The sequence below is a fragment of the Maniola jurtina genome, chromosome 5 (assembly GCF_905333055.1).
Source record: "Maniola jurtina chromosome 5, ilManJurt1.1, whole genome shotgun sequence".
In the NCBI taxonomy this organism is placed as follows: domain Eukaryota; kingdom Metazoa; phylum Arthropoda; class Insecta; order Lepidoptera; family Nymphalidae; genus Maniola; species Maniola jurtina.
The window spans coordinates 3,707,994-3,725,485 of record NC_060033.1 but is presented as its reverse complement, the minus strand read 5'-3'; the positions used below and the strand labels follow the sequence as shown (position 1 = coordinate 3,725,485).

Here is a 17,492-nt window from a genome sequence, read left to right as displayed (position 1 = left end):
GCTCTATCGAAATAAAATGGATGGTAAACGTCGAAAGTGGAAAACCAATTTCATTTCTGCACCGAAATTCGTTTAGTGACACGAGGTTTAAATAAAAACCGGTCAAGCGCAAGTCGGACTAGCGTACGAAGGGTTCTGTACCATCGAACAGGAAATAACACTTTTTAATTCTGAGGTTTATAGTGGCAATAGAAATACACACTCTGTGAAAATTTGTACTCTCTACGGTTCATAAGATTTCAATCAATCAATCAATCAATTTATTTATTTGCTGATACAGGTTTTACAGGTGTAATTATAGAATTAGTCCAGCTGTATCACGCCAAGCTGGCATGCAAATACAGTAATTTTGTGTTCAACATAGTAAATAGACAAATTAAAATAAAAGTAAAATTTTAGATTGTTTGAAATAAATGAAGATTTAGGCAGCCAACTGACAGACAGAACAGACAAACAGAAAAATAAGGTCCCGTTGGCACTCTTCGGTTACGGAACCCTAAAAACCAGTCAAGTGCGGTCGTACAAGATATATTAGTAAATTTTTCAATTTGCATGGCAGCTATTGAATTTTAATTTTTTTTGTTCTTATGGCGACATTAGAAATGCACAATCTGTTAAAATTTCAACTCTCTACCTATTACGGTTCACGAGATACAGCCTGCTGACAGACAGATGGACTGACGGACGGACTGACAGATGGACAGCGGAAGTGTAGTAATAGGGTCTCGTTATAGCACCGTTCGGGTACGAAACCCTAAAAACTAACAGCTTGTTATGTTTGAACATCGCTAGTCGCTACTGCACTGCGACTGTGGTGTACGTATTGAAATATTCAGGACTATAAATAAATTATACTTGTATTATTTACCAATCTGTTGTATCAAATATTCATACGGTGGCTTTATTTTTAACCGACTTAAAAAAATTGCAAGTTTTTAATTTTACGCGTATATTGAAAGCCCTTCGGCGGTGTCCTATTAGATATCAACATGGGGCTATCAAATCATTTGTGGTTCCTCTGGCGCTACAAATATTCATGGGCGGCGGTAATCACTTAATATCAGGTGTACCACCAGCTCGTTTACTCGATATTTTTATTCAAAGATAAGATTTTTAGGCCATGATATAATAGTAATAATCTAAATAGTGGTTTTTACGTAGTTGCGCTTACGTATTTTCCATTGAAATTGACTTTAAATTATGTAAAGTTAAATTACAATACCTTTATCAACAAAATCTAAAAGGCACTAAAATTTGATCCCACCAAATGGCAAAGTAGAGTACGCTCATAAATCAACTCGGCGAATGACAAGGTCTTCTTAAACAAATACCTGCTAGATCTCTATTTACATAATATACTTTTTTTGATGAAAGCGTGTATCTTTTACCTATTTAAAGTACTTTTTTAAATACGTTAAGATTAAACAACTTAAAATTTTACTTTCAAAAACGACTAATGAACAAAAGGATATACTTTTCTAATTTTGATATATTTGAAGAATCGATACATGTAACAGTTCCATACACTACAACGCAATGGTACGCGTTACGCTTACGCAGCCTGTGTGAACGAGTTATTATTGCTAACTTGTTGTGTACCCACAATTTGGCAAATAAAATATTTTTATTTTATTTATTACTTATTTATTTATTTAAAATACAATTTGTACAAGCTTTGCCTATCTAGAGTTTTATAATAAATCCTTGCTAACACATGGAAACTGTAGTCTGGTGATAAAAAAGAATAGAATAACCGATGATAAATAACAAAATTGCACGTTCAGAGATAGGTCAAACTCGTGAGTAGATAGCATTGTTTCCGTAATATTTCACCCGTGATGGGTGAAACTTCCTCTTATCGGTGTCAGTTTGAAAAACTGTAGTGTTTTGGCATACGATAGTAGTATCGGAATCATTCCGTTGAACACGTTCCAGATATTTGCGATTTTAGTTTTATTTACCGATACCCGATACTGATTTTATTGCCAAAAGCTCGCTTTAGATTTATTCTGTTTCGAAATTGTTATTTTTTTAATGCAAAATAGAATATGGCTCTAAAATAAATTTAGGATTTTGGACCAAAAATAAATAATAATATATTCATCCAATATCATCGCTAGTTGCGCTATGTCAATCGTAGTTAGTTAGCAAATGAAATATAAATATTAAAGCAATCAATGTAATCCTACTAACGTGTTAATTGGTTAGTGTGATTGAGTATTGGTGATACAATTTATACGGTACATTTATACGTAGTAAAGCTAAAAACTCATTTTCACTGCCCAAATAGGGTGTGGGTGATTTATTAAAACCAGTGAAGTGCGGGTCGGACTCGCAGACGAACGGTTCCGTACCTTCGTACAACACTGGTTTTTTAAAATTTAATTTGCATGGTGACTATTTTAAAATTATTATTATTGGTTTTTTATAGCAGCAATAGAAATAAGTACACAAAGTCAAAGTCAAAATCATTTATTCAAAATAGGTACAATTGTACTCTTTTTAATGGTCGGAATATAAGTAGCATTCAGCTCATTATAATAAAGAAGAAACTATATAAATCTTGAATAACCTAATAATTTCTGTGCAGTAAATAATAATACTTTGACAAGCAATAATCACTCAAAGCACTCGTGTATAACCAATGCGTTTATACGTGGACTGAAATAAATTTACACAACTTTACTGCGCACCCGCTGAACCATAAACACTCGATAACACCCGCGGACTGGAAAACGAAATGACATTCCCAATATCCGCTAGAGAAATTACATACAGATAATAATCTCACGCGTGATACAATGGGCGTAAAATATTAAAAAGCAAAAACTATTGATAATAATTATGGCTATCCGTGAGAAGCCAGGACTAAACATTCAGTTCATTATGAGAAAGTAGCTGTATAAACAATATAAATCTAGGATGACCTACATAATATTTGTTATTTCTGTGCAATAATATAAACGTCAATAATACCTCAACAAGCAATAATCACTCAAAGCACTCGTGTATAACCAATGCGTTAATACGTGGACTGAAATAAATTGACACAACTTTACTGCGCGCCCGCTGAACCATAAACACTCGATAGTACCCGCGGACTGGAAAACGAAATAACATTTCGAATATCCGCTGGAGAATTTACATATAAATAAAATTTTACAAGATGCAATCGAGGATTTCATTACATTGAGACCTTACATATTAAAGTGCACTGTACCCGGTACTGTGTTGTCGTGTTCGTAAGCAAGGCGACAAAATTACTGTCCAGTGTATAATTTTATCACACTATATATAATATTATAAAAGAGAAAGTTTGTATGTGTGTGTGTGTGTGTGTGTATGTTTGTTACTCCTTCACGCAAAAACTACTGGACGGATTGGGCTGAAATTTAGAATGGCAATAGATTATACCCTGGATTTTATCCCGGAAAATCAAAGAGTTCCCACGGGAATTTTAAAAAACCTACATCTACGCGATCGAAGTCGCGGGTATCAGCTAGTTAAAAATATTTTACACTAGCTGATCCACACGGCTTCGAAGTTGGGTTAGAAGTTACATACTTCAGGATAAAGTTGCTCTCTAATGGTTAAAGAATTATTAATATCAGGTCAGTGGTTTCAGAGTTTATTTCAAAGTTTTCAAAATATCTCTCTTCTTCATAACATTTAAACTACACGACAGCTTTGTCAAAGATCGCGAAAAAATTTGGCGGGAAGCGAATTCTAGTCGTGAACGAATAAAATTGATGTTTGTAAGTTGGGGATACTTATCACTACTCACTCATAGAGCAAAATTGTGTTTATTTGTTGGTTTGTTCTGCAATAACGCACGGAGCAACCGATTGTCGTGATTTTTTCATGAATAAGCAGACTACATTTTATCCCAGAAGATCAAAGAGTCCCATGGGATTTTTAAATACACAAATCTACAGCCAACATTGCGGGCATCGGCTAGTATATTAAAATGTGTATATTTATAAAATTTTCATTTTGATGTATAAAGTAACATTGTTATATTTTCAAGTTAAGATCCTATTTATTTTTCTTGAAATTAAGGACAGTCATCACTAAGCCCTTCAGCAAGATTTTCACGGAATGAATTTTTTTTTTTATTCACTATAGGTAAGCGCTTGACCACAATCACACCTGATGGAAAGTGATGATGTGGTCTAAGATGGGACGCGCTTACCAGAAGGTGCCTATTCACTCTTGTTGGAAACATGCATGTTTTTATAACATTACTATGACAAAAATTAAGTTTTTAATTTATGAAATTCTTACTTAGCTTTTGTGTTTGAAAACTTGTATGTTAATGAAATTGTTTTTAAGTAAGCCATTTTTCATTTCATTGTTATACGAGTAAGAGCTGAGGGAATAATAAAAAGTTTAAAGCAAGATGTTTTAATACTAATATGAAATACTATACTACTTATATAATTATATATATACTATACTTTAATACTAGTATGAAACCATAACATAATGTCGAATACACATATAAACCCTCCGCGCTCAAACTACTATATTTTTCGTATAACTTTCCTCTACCTAGCCCAATAGTAATCAAACGCGTGAGTTTGCATAAAGCATGCTCCGTTCGGGCCGTATTAAAATAATATCGGGCCGCAAACTCTAGCTAGAGAACTTTTTATTTTACGACACGATGCAACGTGTAATTAAAAATATTTATTATTTTATTTTGAACGCGACAGAATGTCTGTCTCGTAGTTTTTCTTATTGCCAAGGCATTGCAATGCGTTGTCACACTAATTGTATTATCATCCCTCCTAATTCCGAATATGTTTTGTTATCAGGAGTTGGTAGCGCATTGCTGAGCTTATCTACATCATGCGTCAAATTGAAAACTTCCTTCGTTTTTATGTCCTCTGCTTAAGAGTAATTTGAATTAAAAGGCGTCGTGTGGTATCACACTAATATTATAAAGGCGAAAGTTTGTATGTGTGTGTGTGTGTGTGTGTGTGTGTGTGTGTATGTTTGTTACTCCTTCACGTAAAAACCACTGGACGGATTTAGGGATTTAGCTGAAATTCAGAATGGAGATAGATAATATCCTGGATTAGCACATAGGCTACTTTTTATCCCGGAAAATCAAAGAGTTCCCACGGCATTTCAAAAAACCTAAATTCACGCGGGCGAAGTCGCGGGCATCGGCTAGTGAGGTATAAAGAAACTCTGCAGGTGCCCGGGCAAATTCATTAACAAGTAGGTATTTAGTATAGTAATAATTTTTGAAACCTAAGAGTTAAAATCGCACTCGAACTTGAATCATATTCGGAGGAATCTGAGAACCCACTGCATTATTATCCCAAGAAAAAGCATCACGATCCTCATTAATAAGGCAAATGACGCAAGTCACAATTAGATTATTTATACAAGAACAGAAAAAGAAAAATAATACAAAATTGTGCAGCAACCAATTTAATCTACTGCTACTAAAATCTGTTCTATCGATGGCTGTACTAAACCTAGAAATAAATAAAACTCGTATATTTTATTCAAAATACTTAAATGCTTGGTTACTTTCACTATTATCCGTTGCATTTAGACGGTTTAGAAGTTTGCGGCGGTCTATCACTTATGTCAAATCAATTTTCCTCGTGCATGCGAAATATTTTCAAAATCTGAAAACAATTTCTCTGCGGAGTTTCCACAATTTATTCGTCGATTCGATCGTGACAGGATCGTATAGTATAAACGTCCATATCCCAAATAGTATTCCGTTTGCACAAACAAACCATAAATTTGGAGATTTAAAAAGCTTTTATCTCTTTGTTTGCCGCGTTGTTTGGCGCAATACCGTGGAATAAAACGTGCTGTGAAAATTATGGATCAATGTATAAATTAAGGGTTTTGTCTATTTTTAAACGCTCGATATAAATCTTAAATGGGTAAATAATTGCAAGCAACATTAGAAACTGCGCCTATCTTGCTTCCTTTTCTCGATAAGAAAAGTCCCTGATGGGCTGCCAAGGTATCAATATAAAATTATGTACTGTAAGCATGCTGAGATGTTATTATTAAATAAATAAATAAATAAATATATCGAAAAAACTTGTAAAAATATGCAAGTCTAATAAATATTTAATTTTAGTCATAAGAACCACCACCAATCCATCCCTTATATTAATTTTACCGGTAAATCTGTGGTATAGTAAATCAATAGTAAAAATCAATATTTTTAATATTCCGAATTCAAATAAAAACTTTCTCTTGCTCTTTCCGTTTCTTTTTTCTTTTATAAGTTTCATCACAATAAAATATTTTATTAGCAGGTACTGGCAGGTAGCCAGGTACAGAAGGTTCACTCCGCAGACGTTTAAAGTAAAATAAAATAGTGACTCTCGTTAAGACGCAATAAAGTGCAATTCAGCTTACACAGGGCTGCGGCCTAAAATTTAATAAATGCAGCTCTTTCTGATGCGTAAACTATATATTCTATATCTCTCTCATAAGAGATAAGTGCCAGGGGTGAGCTATCGTAAGTACTCGTATATTTCTCGGATCACATGGCCAAGTGACCCTAGTTTGATATCACTGCTATTTTTTCCATTTCCACATAATATTATCTTCCTGGCTGTGTGGAATGTTGTTCTAATCCTTACAATATTTTCTCCTAAGTTAGCTCTCGGTTTAAAATTAAAATATCGCCCGTTCTGCCTTTATAATACACACTCGTGACGGTTTCAAACGTTGGCATATTAATTTTCCCGCAAGAATTTATGTGGATTTACATGTTAAAGTCGCGGTACTATGTTGAGCCAGAGTGTGTGGAAACATCGTTTCGTTTCACTCATGTAAAATAGCTTGGATTGCTATAAATAATGAAATGTTTATATCTACATCACTAGCTTTTTTTAGGGTTCTGTACCTCAAAAGGAAAAACAGAACCCTTATAGGATCACTTTGTTGTCTGTCTGTCTGTGCGTCCGTCCTTCAAGAAAATCTATAGGGTACTTCCCGTTGACCTAGAATCATGAAATTTGGCAGGTAGACAGGTCTTATAACACAATTAAAGGAATAATTCTGAAAACCGTGAATTTATGGTAACATCATTAAAAAAAATACCCGAGTACGGAACCCTCAGAGCGCGAGTCCGACTCGCACTTGGCCGGTTTTTTAGTGCAGGATAGGCTTGCGCTTAACGACAATGATGAGGTCCAAGTTGGTTGCCTAAAAGATGCCTATTCACTCTTGCCTTGAACGTTGTTATGCCTGGCATGCGTTGCGGTGCTGTTGATGATATTGTCAGGAACCTTCACGCAAGTAACAACAACAACTGTACAAAAATTCAACTCAAATGCATGAACAATTCGCGAACAGTCACAGATAACGAACGAACGCGCGCGAATTTGAATAATAAACTAATCCCACGACTTTGTCCGCGTGGATTTGGGTTTTTAAAAATTTCGTTGGAACTCTTTGATTTTTTGCGATCAAAAGTAGCCTTATGCCACTCTCCAGGTCGTTAACTATAACCCGTGTAAAAAATATAAAACATCATTACATTTAAGTATTGCGTGGTAAGGTAGAGTGATATATGAAAGATATTGACAACATTAACGGTGTAGCTGCTAAATTGAATTCTACTTAATTTATTACGCAGCTTCGGGTAGAATTATTCAAGTAATTTATAACCTATAGCACTCGGGAATAATGAAGCCATCTATCAGTGAAAGAATTTTCAGAATCTGATTATTAGTTTCGGAGATCATCTTCTACATACAAACTCCCAAACTAACAAATTTTACTGTTAGTATAATTAGACTAGGTGACAACTGGCAATTCATTTAAAAATATGTACCTACCTACATTTCATTTCAGATTTATTTTCACATTTTAAGCTAGGTCGGAAATTAAATCCTTTTTCTAACTCGTGCCGTAATAAAATAAGATATCGCACGTTTTATCTTTATATAACGGGGCTGTTACTCGCTCTGGCATATTAATTATCTCACAAGAATTATGTGGATTCACGTGGTAAAAACGTAGCGCTTTGTTGAAAAAAAATATGAAAGCAGAACTAATTTTACTTAAGTGAGGGAAGTACATTTAAAATAATTATGAATGCCGCTAGTTCTTTTAATTTTGAATTTTATTTTGTGTTTATTACATTGGATTTACTTTGAATGTAGGTGTAAAGAGCGTGTTTATATTATGTAACTAGCTGATGCCCGCAGCTTCGCCCGCAGCTTCGCCCGCGTGGATTAGTCAGATCCCCTGCAGCATCAGGATTGAGGAGTTGGACTCCAAATTTTTTATGAAACAATGTCGCAAAGTTCCTCTATCGATTAAAAAAGAAATGACGCAAATCGGTTCAGAAATCTCGGAGATTTCGGTGTACATAGGTAGAAAAACACAACTCCCTTTTTAAAAGTCGGTTAAAAAAGTAGCCTATTTTACGCCCTGGTCAATCCTCTACTTGCCTGTGAAAGTCCCGTCAAAATCGGTTCAGCCGTTCCAAAGATTAGCCTTTTCAAACAGACAGACAGACAGACAGACAGACAGACAGACAAAAATTTTAAAAACGTGTGATTCAGTTATGGTATCGTTCAAATAACCATATGAGCTTAATATGAGGTAGTTATTTCGAAATTACAGACAGACACTCCAATTTTATTTATTAGTATAGATGTATAAATCATAATATAGAGTAACATGACAAAATAAATGAGATATTAATAATTTTAGTTCCTACAATATATTTTTTTTTAATAAAGAATATTAGTCATTTTAATAATGACTAACATTCCCCTTTCCCCTCCAACTAAGCGTAAAGTTTGTGCTTGGAGTGGGTACGACATTAGTGCAACGGGTGGGGTTTGAACCGCCGACCTTGATTATGACCTTGAAAAATGATTTCTATAAAATGTATTGTTTGTTACCGAAACAAAATGCAGGTGGCCAAATACTTTTGAGCGGTAGTGTATATATTTAATCTATGACGCTATCTCGTAGTCTATAAAGACTATAAAGTAATATTTCCTCTTTAGATTTATTCTTTTCTTTCCAAAATAGATAAGCTCCGCTTAGAATGCTGGACGCATCATTGAGCACGATGGATATTGCTTTTTGTTTCACGTGAGGTCTTTTCAACTGCAGCGTATAAGATTTTCTAAACGATGGCCATTTATTTTATAAAAAGCCGGTTTCTTTTTTAAAATTTCTTATGAGGCTTTCATAATTCTTTTTACGCCTTAGTACACCAACTCATCTGCACGCGCCGTTCATTAAGGCCATATCAGACACGAAGCTTTTAGCATCAGCGATCGGCGGTTATGCGACTGAATGGATGTTGAGCATTTCATCATCATCATCATTATCAACCGATAGACATCAAAAAAAGCTGTGATAGCCTAGTGGTAAGAACGTCCGCCTACTAATCGGAGGTCGGGGGTTCGATCCCGGGCACGCACCACTAACTTTTCAGTTATGTGCGTTTTAAGCAATTAAATATCACTTGCTTTAACGGTGAAGGAAAACATCGTGAGGAAACCTGCATGCCTGAGAGTTCTCCATGTTCTCAAAGGTGTGTGAAGTCTGCCAACCCGCATTGGGCCAGCATGGCAGACTATGGCCTAAAACCTTCTCATTCTGAGAGGAGACCCGTACTCAGTAGTGGGGCGGAAATGGGTTGATTATGAGACATCTGGATATATAGGGGGATATATATCTTGTAGGGACTTCCATTCGCCACGCTCTTGCGCCGTCTGCGTCCAGCGGATATGGTATGTCTAGTCATTGCGGGTCATTGGAAAGGCAGTCTTCCAAGCTGCCTTTCCAGTGCAAGGTCACCATTGTAGCCTCTTGTGACTCCAACATCTATTGGTTTAGAACTATGTGCCGTGCTCGCTACTTCAGCTTCGTTACCCGTTATGCTACGGGTTGAACATAAATGTTCCCTCAAACCAGTCTCTTCTTCTTCGTTAACCCTTATTTATCCATTGTTGGACACAGGTCTCCTCACGTGCAGTTCTTCTCGGTGTTAGGCGAGTTTATGTGAACGTAAATTTAGCGTGGACGTATGCCAAAAAGAGCGTAATAAGCGTAGAAAATATGCTAATTTCAAACCGCGCTCAATATGTTAGGTCTCTTGATCATTTTACCAACGCGTGCGAAAGCGTCGGTGTGTCCGTTGCGCTTAATAAAGTTCCTTCAAAGTGAAAGCACCAGGCAATCATAACTCAACTATTAACTTCGAGATTTCAGCAAAAGAAGCGATAACCAAGCGGCTGTCGTTTAACTTTATGACCGAACTTCTAACGAGCTGCTATAAACTAGATATTTACTCTCCCTACCTTTCAAGGTGCTAAAATAGAAAAATAAGGCTTATCCTTTAGATAAGATGTCAAGGAAAGATTTTCAAATCACAATAGTATAGTAAAAACAACCAAAACAACGTTTAACTAGTTAGTCGAGGTTTTTATATAATCGATGACTTTCTTAATATGATATTGCATTTGCATCCTTATTTTTAACTCAATATTATGGGTTTATTAATAAAAATTTAATAGTTTAATGTAGGTATAGCTTAAAACGTAAAGAACCTACCAAGTACCAGGCTTTATAAACTACAAGAAGATTTTAAGATTTGAACAAAAAGTAGCGATAACAAGCGCCCCTCGTTTAGCGTTATGACCAAACTTCTAATGAGCTGTCATAAAATAAAAAGCATTTACTTTCTTGACGTTTTCTTTACCTTATGACCTTCCTAACCTTTTAACCTTATATCAGGTGTGGTGCTCGATGCTATTATACCTAGGTATACCAGTACTATACAGTAATAGTAAAACAGCACGATTAGCTTCGCTTGGTTAATATTAGAGCAAAAAATATGATAGAAGAGGATGTTTTTTGAAAATTAGGCTTTGTGTCAAGTCTAAATTTTCCGGGTCAACTCTGCTGTAGGTACGCACTACAGAATTCAAAATTACATACATCCATTACATACATAAATGAATCCTGCGTGTTAATCGTCTACACGGCGAAGCTTGCGCTCTCTTAGATTTCTAGATAATATCATGTAACTACCTACGAACTGTATGTCATATCCTACGCACGGTGCCCGTCACGTAACTACCTACTGTTCTATTCTCCCCGATTATCCGTAACACAGTAGAATAGTAAACACACAATCCCCCACGGATCGAGTCCTAGTTAATAGTTTGATTACTTGTTCCAGGCACCGTCGACACCCTCAAGTCTCTTCAAATCCACGTCCCCAAAGCGGTCCTAACAGGCCGAGACGCCGAACTCATGTGTACATACGAGTTGGAAGGGGCGCAATTGTACTCCATACGGTGGTATAGGAACATGATAGAGTTCTATCGATACGTGCCAAAGGAGTCTCCCGCTACCAAAGTGTTTCCTGTTGCTGAAATTAAAGTTGACGTGAGTATGAATTTATGAGTGAATTTTTTGGTTGAACTACCTGCACGGTGATTCGCTAACTCAGTGTCTAACACACAATGATAGCCACCAAGTTCATTTGACGTTGGTTGCTTCTACGTTGCTGCTCCACTAAGTGATATTAAAATATGGTAAAACCTTCGATGGATTAAAAATAAATGTCAAATGAGCTTGGTGGCTATAATTCAGTGTTAAACTATAGTGAATCTAATCGAATAAGTTCGCTTGACTTGTTCTTTTATAGATATTATGTAACGATGCGGTCGAAGTTGTAATGTCTTAACCAAACTTCCATTATTTATTATATTTTATTTTCCTGTACTTGTGCTATAAGACCTACCTACCTACCAAATTTCATGATTCTAGGTCAACGGGAAGTACCCTATAGGTTTCTTGACATACACGACGAACAGATAGACAACACAGTGATCCTATAAGGGTCCCGTTTTTCCTTTTGAGGTACGAAACCCTAAAAACGTTTCGCATGGCCTTGATTCTAGTATAGTGTTATTAGCAAACCTGTTCCCGATCTAATTTACTCAAACTAGACGATGTTTGTATAGAAACTACTCTGCTTCTGTTCAGGTAGCAGCATCGGATCAGAACCGGGTGGTGTTGACGGAAGTGGACCGGACACTGACCGGGGAGTACCAGTGCGAAGTGTCAGCTGATGCGCCGCTGTTCCACACAGACATCAAAGCGGCAGAAATGGTAGTAGTTGGTGAGTTACCTTCAGTAGTTTTATCGGGATGTTCTATTTCAAAAAGACCGTTTGGCTATTTATGTGAGAACAACACATATTATAAAGGCGAAAGTTTGTCTGTATGTGTGTGTGTATGTTTGTTACTCCTTCATGCAAAAACTACTGGACGGATTTGGGTGAAATTCGGAATGGAGATAGATAATATCCTGGATTAGCACATAGGCTACTTTGTATCCCGGATATCAAAGAGTTCCCACGGGATTATGAAAAACCTAAATCCACGCGGACGAAGTCACGGGCGTCAGCTAGTAATTAGATAATGCCCTCCTGACCGAATTTCGGCCACGGCGGCCAGTCTCCGGCCAATTTCCATAAAGCTTAGCCAACTGCGCGGGAGATATTATAGTGCACAAGTGTGTGTACAAACACAGGTGCACTCTCTATTCACTCACTCACATATTGTGGCTTAAAACATATACCTAGGTGTAAAATATAAATGTTAGAAAAAAATTGCTTATGTAATGAAAACACGTTAGGTATTAAAAGGGCACAAAGGAAAATCTCGACCCCTTGAAATGAGGCGTTCGCAAGCCATTAATACTTGAAATGTTCCGTGAAACGAAAATTACGTCAACAAATCAAAAGCGAAGCGTAAGATTTAGTATGCACAGGTCATTTAAAGCCTCTGGAATGGCGAATTAGTTATTTGTTTATTCATAGTATTGCTTTTATACGACGTAGTAAGAAAGAAGTTGACTTTTGTTCTAATCTTACTATCTAATATTATAAATGTGAAAAAGTTTGGATGTTTGGATTTCTGTTTCACCCTCACGCCCCAGTTCCTAAACTGATTTGACTGAGGAACAAAAGGGAATGCAGCTAGTTATTAATATGACGTAGACATTCACTAAGAGAGAATTTTTGAAAATTCTACCTCTAAGGGGGTAAAATAGGGGTTTAAAATTTGTGTAGTCCACAGGGATGATGTCGCGAACATAAGGTACTTAGCGAAAGTCTGCCTGTCTGCCCATCTGTCTGCTAGCTTTTTATGGCCCATACGTTGAAACGATTTTGATGTTTGGTACAGAGATAGTTTTATTTAAATCCCGGGAAAAGACATAGGCAACTTTTGGTCCCGGAAAGTTAAAGAGTTTCTACTGAATTTTCAAGAATCCATCCGTTTAACTGATTTTAACTTTGATACATAGGTCCCGGAGATGGAGATAAGTAAGAGAGTTTATAGTATGTAGTGATAGTGATGATTGGAAAAGGAAGCAAGAAAGACAAATGATACACAAACAGATGATGGATAAATACTTATATTTACATATAAGTTACATAAGGACGACTGTCCAGAGCTGGTAGAGAAAGAAGAAGTCCTTTTTGGTTGTGGAATGGTTTAATTAGGTATTGATTTACATAAAAATGACATATTATAGTTAGAGATACGTCCGTTTCGCACCGATGCTAGGTAACGAAGGCTGCGAGTGTCATCTGCATTCTGTACATGATGTTATTTGACTCTGTCGGCACGTTTCGCTGATGAAGGAGGTCATCTAGCGTAACATATAAACTTGCAGACTCCAAACAAACGTATATTTTCTTTCAACGCCTAAACAAAGAGTCCCAAACTAACCGAAAGCAATCAGAATAAAACGAAATAAAGCTTTTAACCCTAAGTTTCCTTTTATAGAATAAATGCTGAGGTATTTATTCTACGGGGGAACGTCGGTGTGAACGACCTTGAACCTTTTTCCAATTCGTAAACACGCGAGCAAAGTTTGCGTTTAGGGACCGTTGTTGATCCAGTTTGTTTTACTAAATTATGAATATTTTCCGCCTCGGCGCGCCCTTTAACAATGCACGGAATAATAACTACTGAAATTTTGGTGTACCCTCAATTTCGCTGGTTTTTCTTTGTTGTTTTGTTTACCTAGACTGAATTTTGTTGGTTTTCATAATGTTCAAATCAGGCTGCGTGCCTGCCTAGGCGGAAAATTGCCTAAACTCATAACCAATCTAGTATAAAATATTATGAAATATATATTAGCGAAGCTTATAAATCTTAACATTTTTGATATATTCAAGTCAGTATTTACAAAAAAATACGGTAGTTATGTCGTTTTTGAAAACGAATCTATGTTAAGTGACTTACCTAATTTAACGAAATTTTGAAACCTTCGGGTATCACATTAGATATAGATTTAATAAACAGTAATTATTATCCACACTATGCAAAAAGTATGTGTAAAAAAACGTTTGTGTTTCCACATGAAATTAGAATTTGTAAAAAATTACTTGATCAAAAAACTTTTCTATTCTACTCGGTGATCTATTCAAAGAGCTTCATCAACTATATTTTTTTTAATTAACATATTTATAACAAATCCTCTTTTAAAACGTGCTATTTTTATTATTTATTTATTTTTATTATATTACACCTATAATTTTTATCGAAGTTTCAACTATACCTATTATTAATCCTGTTTAAAAAATGTGAGTTCTAAAGTTCAACTTCATGTAATAAAACGTAGATGACTTGCAAAAAACTATAATGATGTCGTTAAAGCTGGAAAGTTAAAGTTTGCAGTGAGAGCTTGCATGATGATAATCCAGAAAATATACCGGGAATATGAACGAAAGTTTTTGATGGCATGAGTAGGTAATACTATACAGTAGAGAAGGCTACTCCCACTTTTTTGGCTGCTTTTGAGTTGAACATTTAAGTATTTTATAGCTATCGTTATGAAAATTAAGCATATTTTTAAGACTGTTTTACGCTGGAGCAACATGACCAGTCCGTTTAACAGGGCTCTCTCCGTCACTTACTCCATACAATCGTAGTTCCAATTTCATTTGAATCTTAAGCAACCAAAGTCCATGAAATTTTGTAAACATATTCTAAAAACTAATATCTGTGCCTGTGGTGTTTTAGATTTTTCTAAAAATATGTAGTTTTAAAATTACAGGGACTCAAAGATTTGTATGTGAATTTTTAAGACCGCGCAACTTTAAAACCGAATATTTTAACAGAAATCTGGAAAACCACAGACATATATATTAGTTTCTAGAATATGTCTGCAAAATTTCATGGACTTTGGTTGCTTAATATATAATGAAATTGGAACTACGTTTGTATGGAGCGAGTGACGGAGAGACCCCTCTTAATCATTTTTAACCCCCGACCCAAAAAGAGGGGTGTTATAAGTTTGACGTGTGTATCTGTGTATCTGTCTGTGGCATCGTAGCGCCTAAACGAATGAACCGATTTTAATTTACTTTTTTTTGTTTGAAAGGTGGCTCGATCGAGAGTGTTCTTAGCTATAATCCAAAAAAATTGGTTCAGCCGTTTAAGAGTTATCAGCTCTTTTCTAGTTTTCTTGTAGAAAAGAAGGTTAGATAACCGTTCTTAATATTATGTCAATTGACAAATTTATGTCAAGCTGTCAAGATGCCTTCACTTGTCGGGGGTGTTATAAATTTTTAATTTACACTTGTGGTAATTGCGTAGCTGTAAAAACCCGTCGCTCAAAGCCTTTAGATTCTGTTCTGACGTATTGAAATCGAACCGTTTGTTTTTGCGCATTGCCTCGACAAAATACCAGCTGCGTTGTGAATATGCAATATTTCAGCAACCCTAATAAAGTATTCTCTTAAAAGGGTGGAAATTTTGGGTGTGGGCTCTATGCATCGATGCTCTATGCCAATGAATAGAGTAAGCCTGTACAATATAGAGAAATATTTTTTTTAAATTTTAAAATAAGACAAAAAAAAATTCATGGTAGGTAGGTACACTAAAAATATTTGGGTATGGATTCTGGGAAAAGCAACGATCTGAATACTTATTCACTTTTTCTAAATAAAAGGTATTGTAAGTTTTTTTTTTCAATATAAAAATGGAAATAAATAAAAACGGGTATGACTACCGACACATTAGACAATAGGTAAGTTTTCCTGTTACGTATTATTATATAGTACTAGCAAACCCGGCGAACTCCGTTTCGCCACTTGGTTTGTAGTACATGCTATGAAAAAAGATTTTCACGCTTTTCTGTTGAAATTTTTCCTGAATTTTCTTTGCTATAAACCACACGGAGCCCGAGACCTTTCCAACGAATGCAAAACCGTGGAAATCGGTTCGTGCGTTATGGAGTTATAGCGTCAGGAAGGAAAACCCGACTTATTTTTATTATATAGTATTATATTAATTTTTAACTTAAGCACCTTCAACGAACTGACGTGATTTTTTTGCATGGGTACAGTAATTAAATACCTGGAAATTGGCATAGACTAATTTTTATCCCGGAAAATAAAAGAGTTCCCACGGGATTTCTAAATCTAAATCCACATGGACGAAGTCGCGGACATTAGCTAGTAATAAAATAAATTACGATCCAAATAAACCTATCATAAAATGATGAAGTTATAGAATAGTTATTTATCCTCATTCATTTTCAATAAACCTGAATAGCACTTAACAGGGCTCTCTCCGTCACTTACTCCATACAATCGTAGTTCCAATTTCATTTGAATATTAAGCAACCAAAGTCCATGAAATTCTGCAGACATATTCTAGAAACTAATATCTGTACCTGTGGTGTTTTAGATTTTTTTAAATATGTAGTTTTAAAATTACATGGGCTCAAAGATTTGTATGTGAATTTTTAAACTTGTATTTGTAACTTTGAAACCGAATATTTTAACAGAAATCTGGAAAACTACAGGCATAGATATTAGTTTCTAGAATATATCTGCAAAATTTCATGGACTTTGGTTGCTTAATATCCAAATGAAATTGGAACTACGTTTGTATGGAGCGAGTGACGGAGAACCCCTCTTAAATATTTGTTTGTCGCAATAATATTCGCATGAAATTATTGCTCGGTTCGTTTGTCGGAATCGGATTAAGAGATTTTTCATTGAAAGTCTCATATTTTAGGTATTTTTTAAATTGTATATTGAATTACTATAGTTAAGGATTGTTTTCCACCTAAAGCTTTCAAATTAAAGATAAACTTTTTCTCATATATTCTTTTTAACTAATACCTACTATCTGTACAATTAGTATTAAAATGGAATCGATTTTTATTATAGATTTCAGGTTGGATTTAAATTAAACCGTTAGCTAAACTTAGCTAGCTCAAACCATTAGTTAGTAAGGGCGCATAAGAAATTTGTAATATGCAGCACTTGAGGGTTAGTATAAATTATTATACTTCTCACTAAAACTGGTAGATGTTTCAAACGCTGCAATCAACAATTTAAAATTACATAAGTCAATCCACTATCTTTTATTTAGTAATCGCACAACAAATACATGACTAGCTAAAATATGGTTGTGATATTTATCGTGACTTTT

General features: G+C 35.4%; 1 protein-coding gene across 1 annotated transcript in view; it reads left to right on the top strand.

Annotated features, from left to right (window-relative positions):
* LOC123865184 overlaps positions 1-17,492 on the top strand; it is a 130,765-nt gene that overhangs the window by 106,412 nt on the left and 6,861 nt on the right. Inside the window, exons 3-4 of the mRNA XM_045906056.1 lie at positions 11,204-11,412; positions 12,016-12,151. Coding sequence (XP_045762012.1) covers positions 11,204-11,412; positions 12,016-12,151 — 345 coding nt within the window. The remainder of the gene's footprint in view (positions 1-11,203; positions 11,413-12,015; positions 12,152-17,492) is intronic.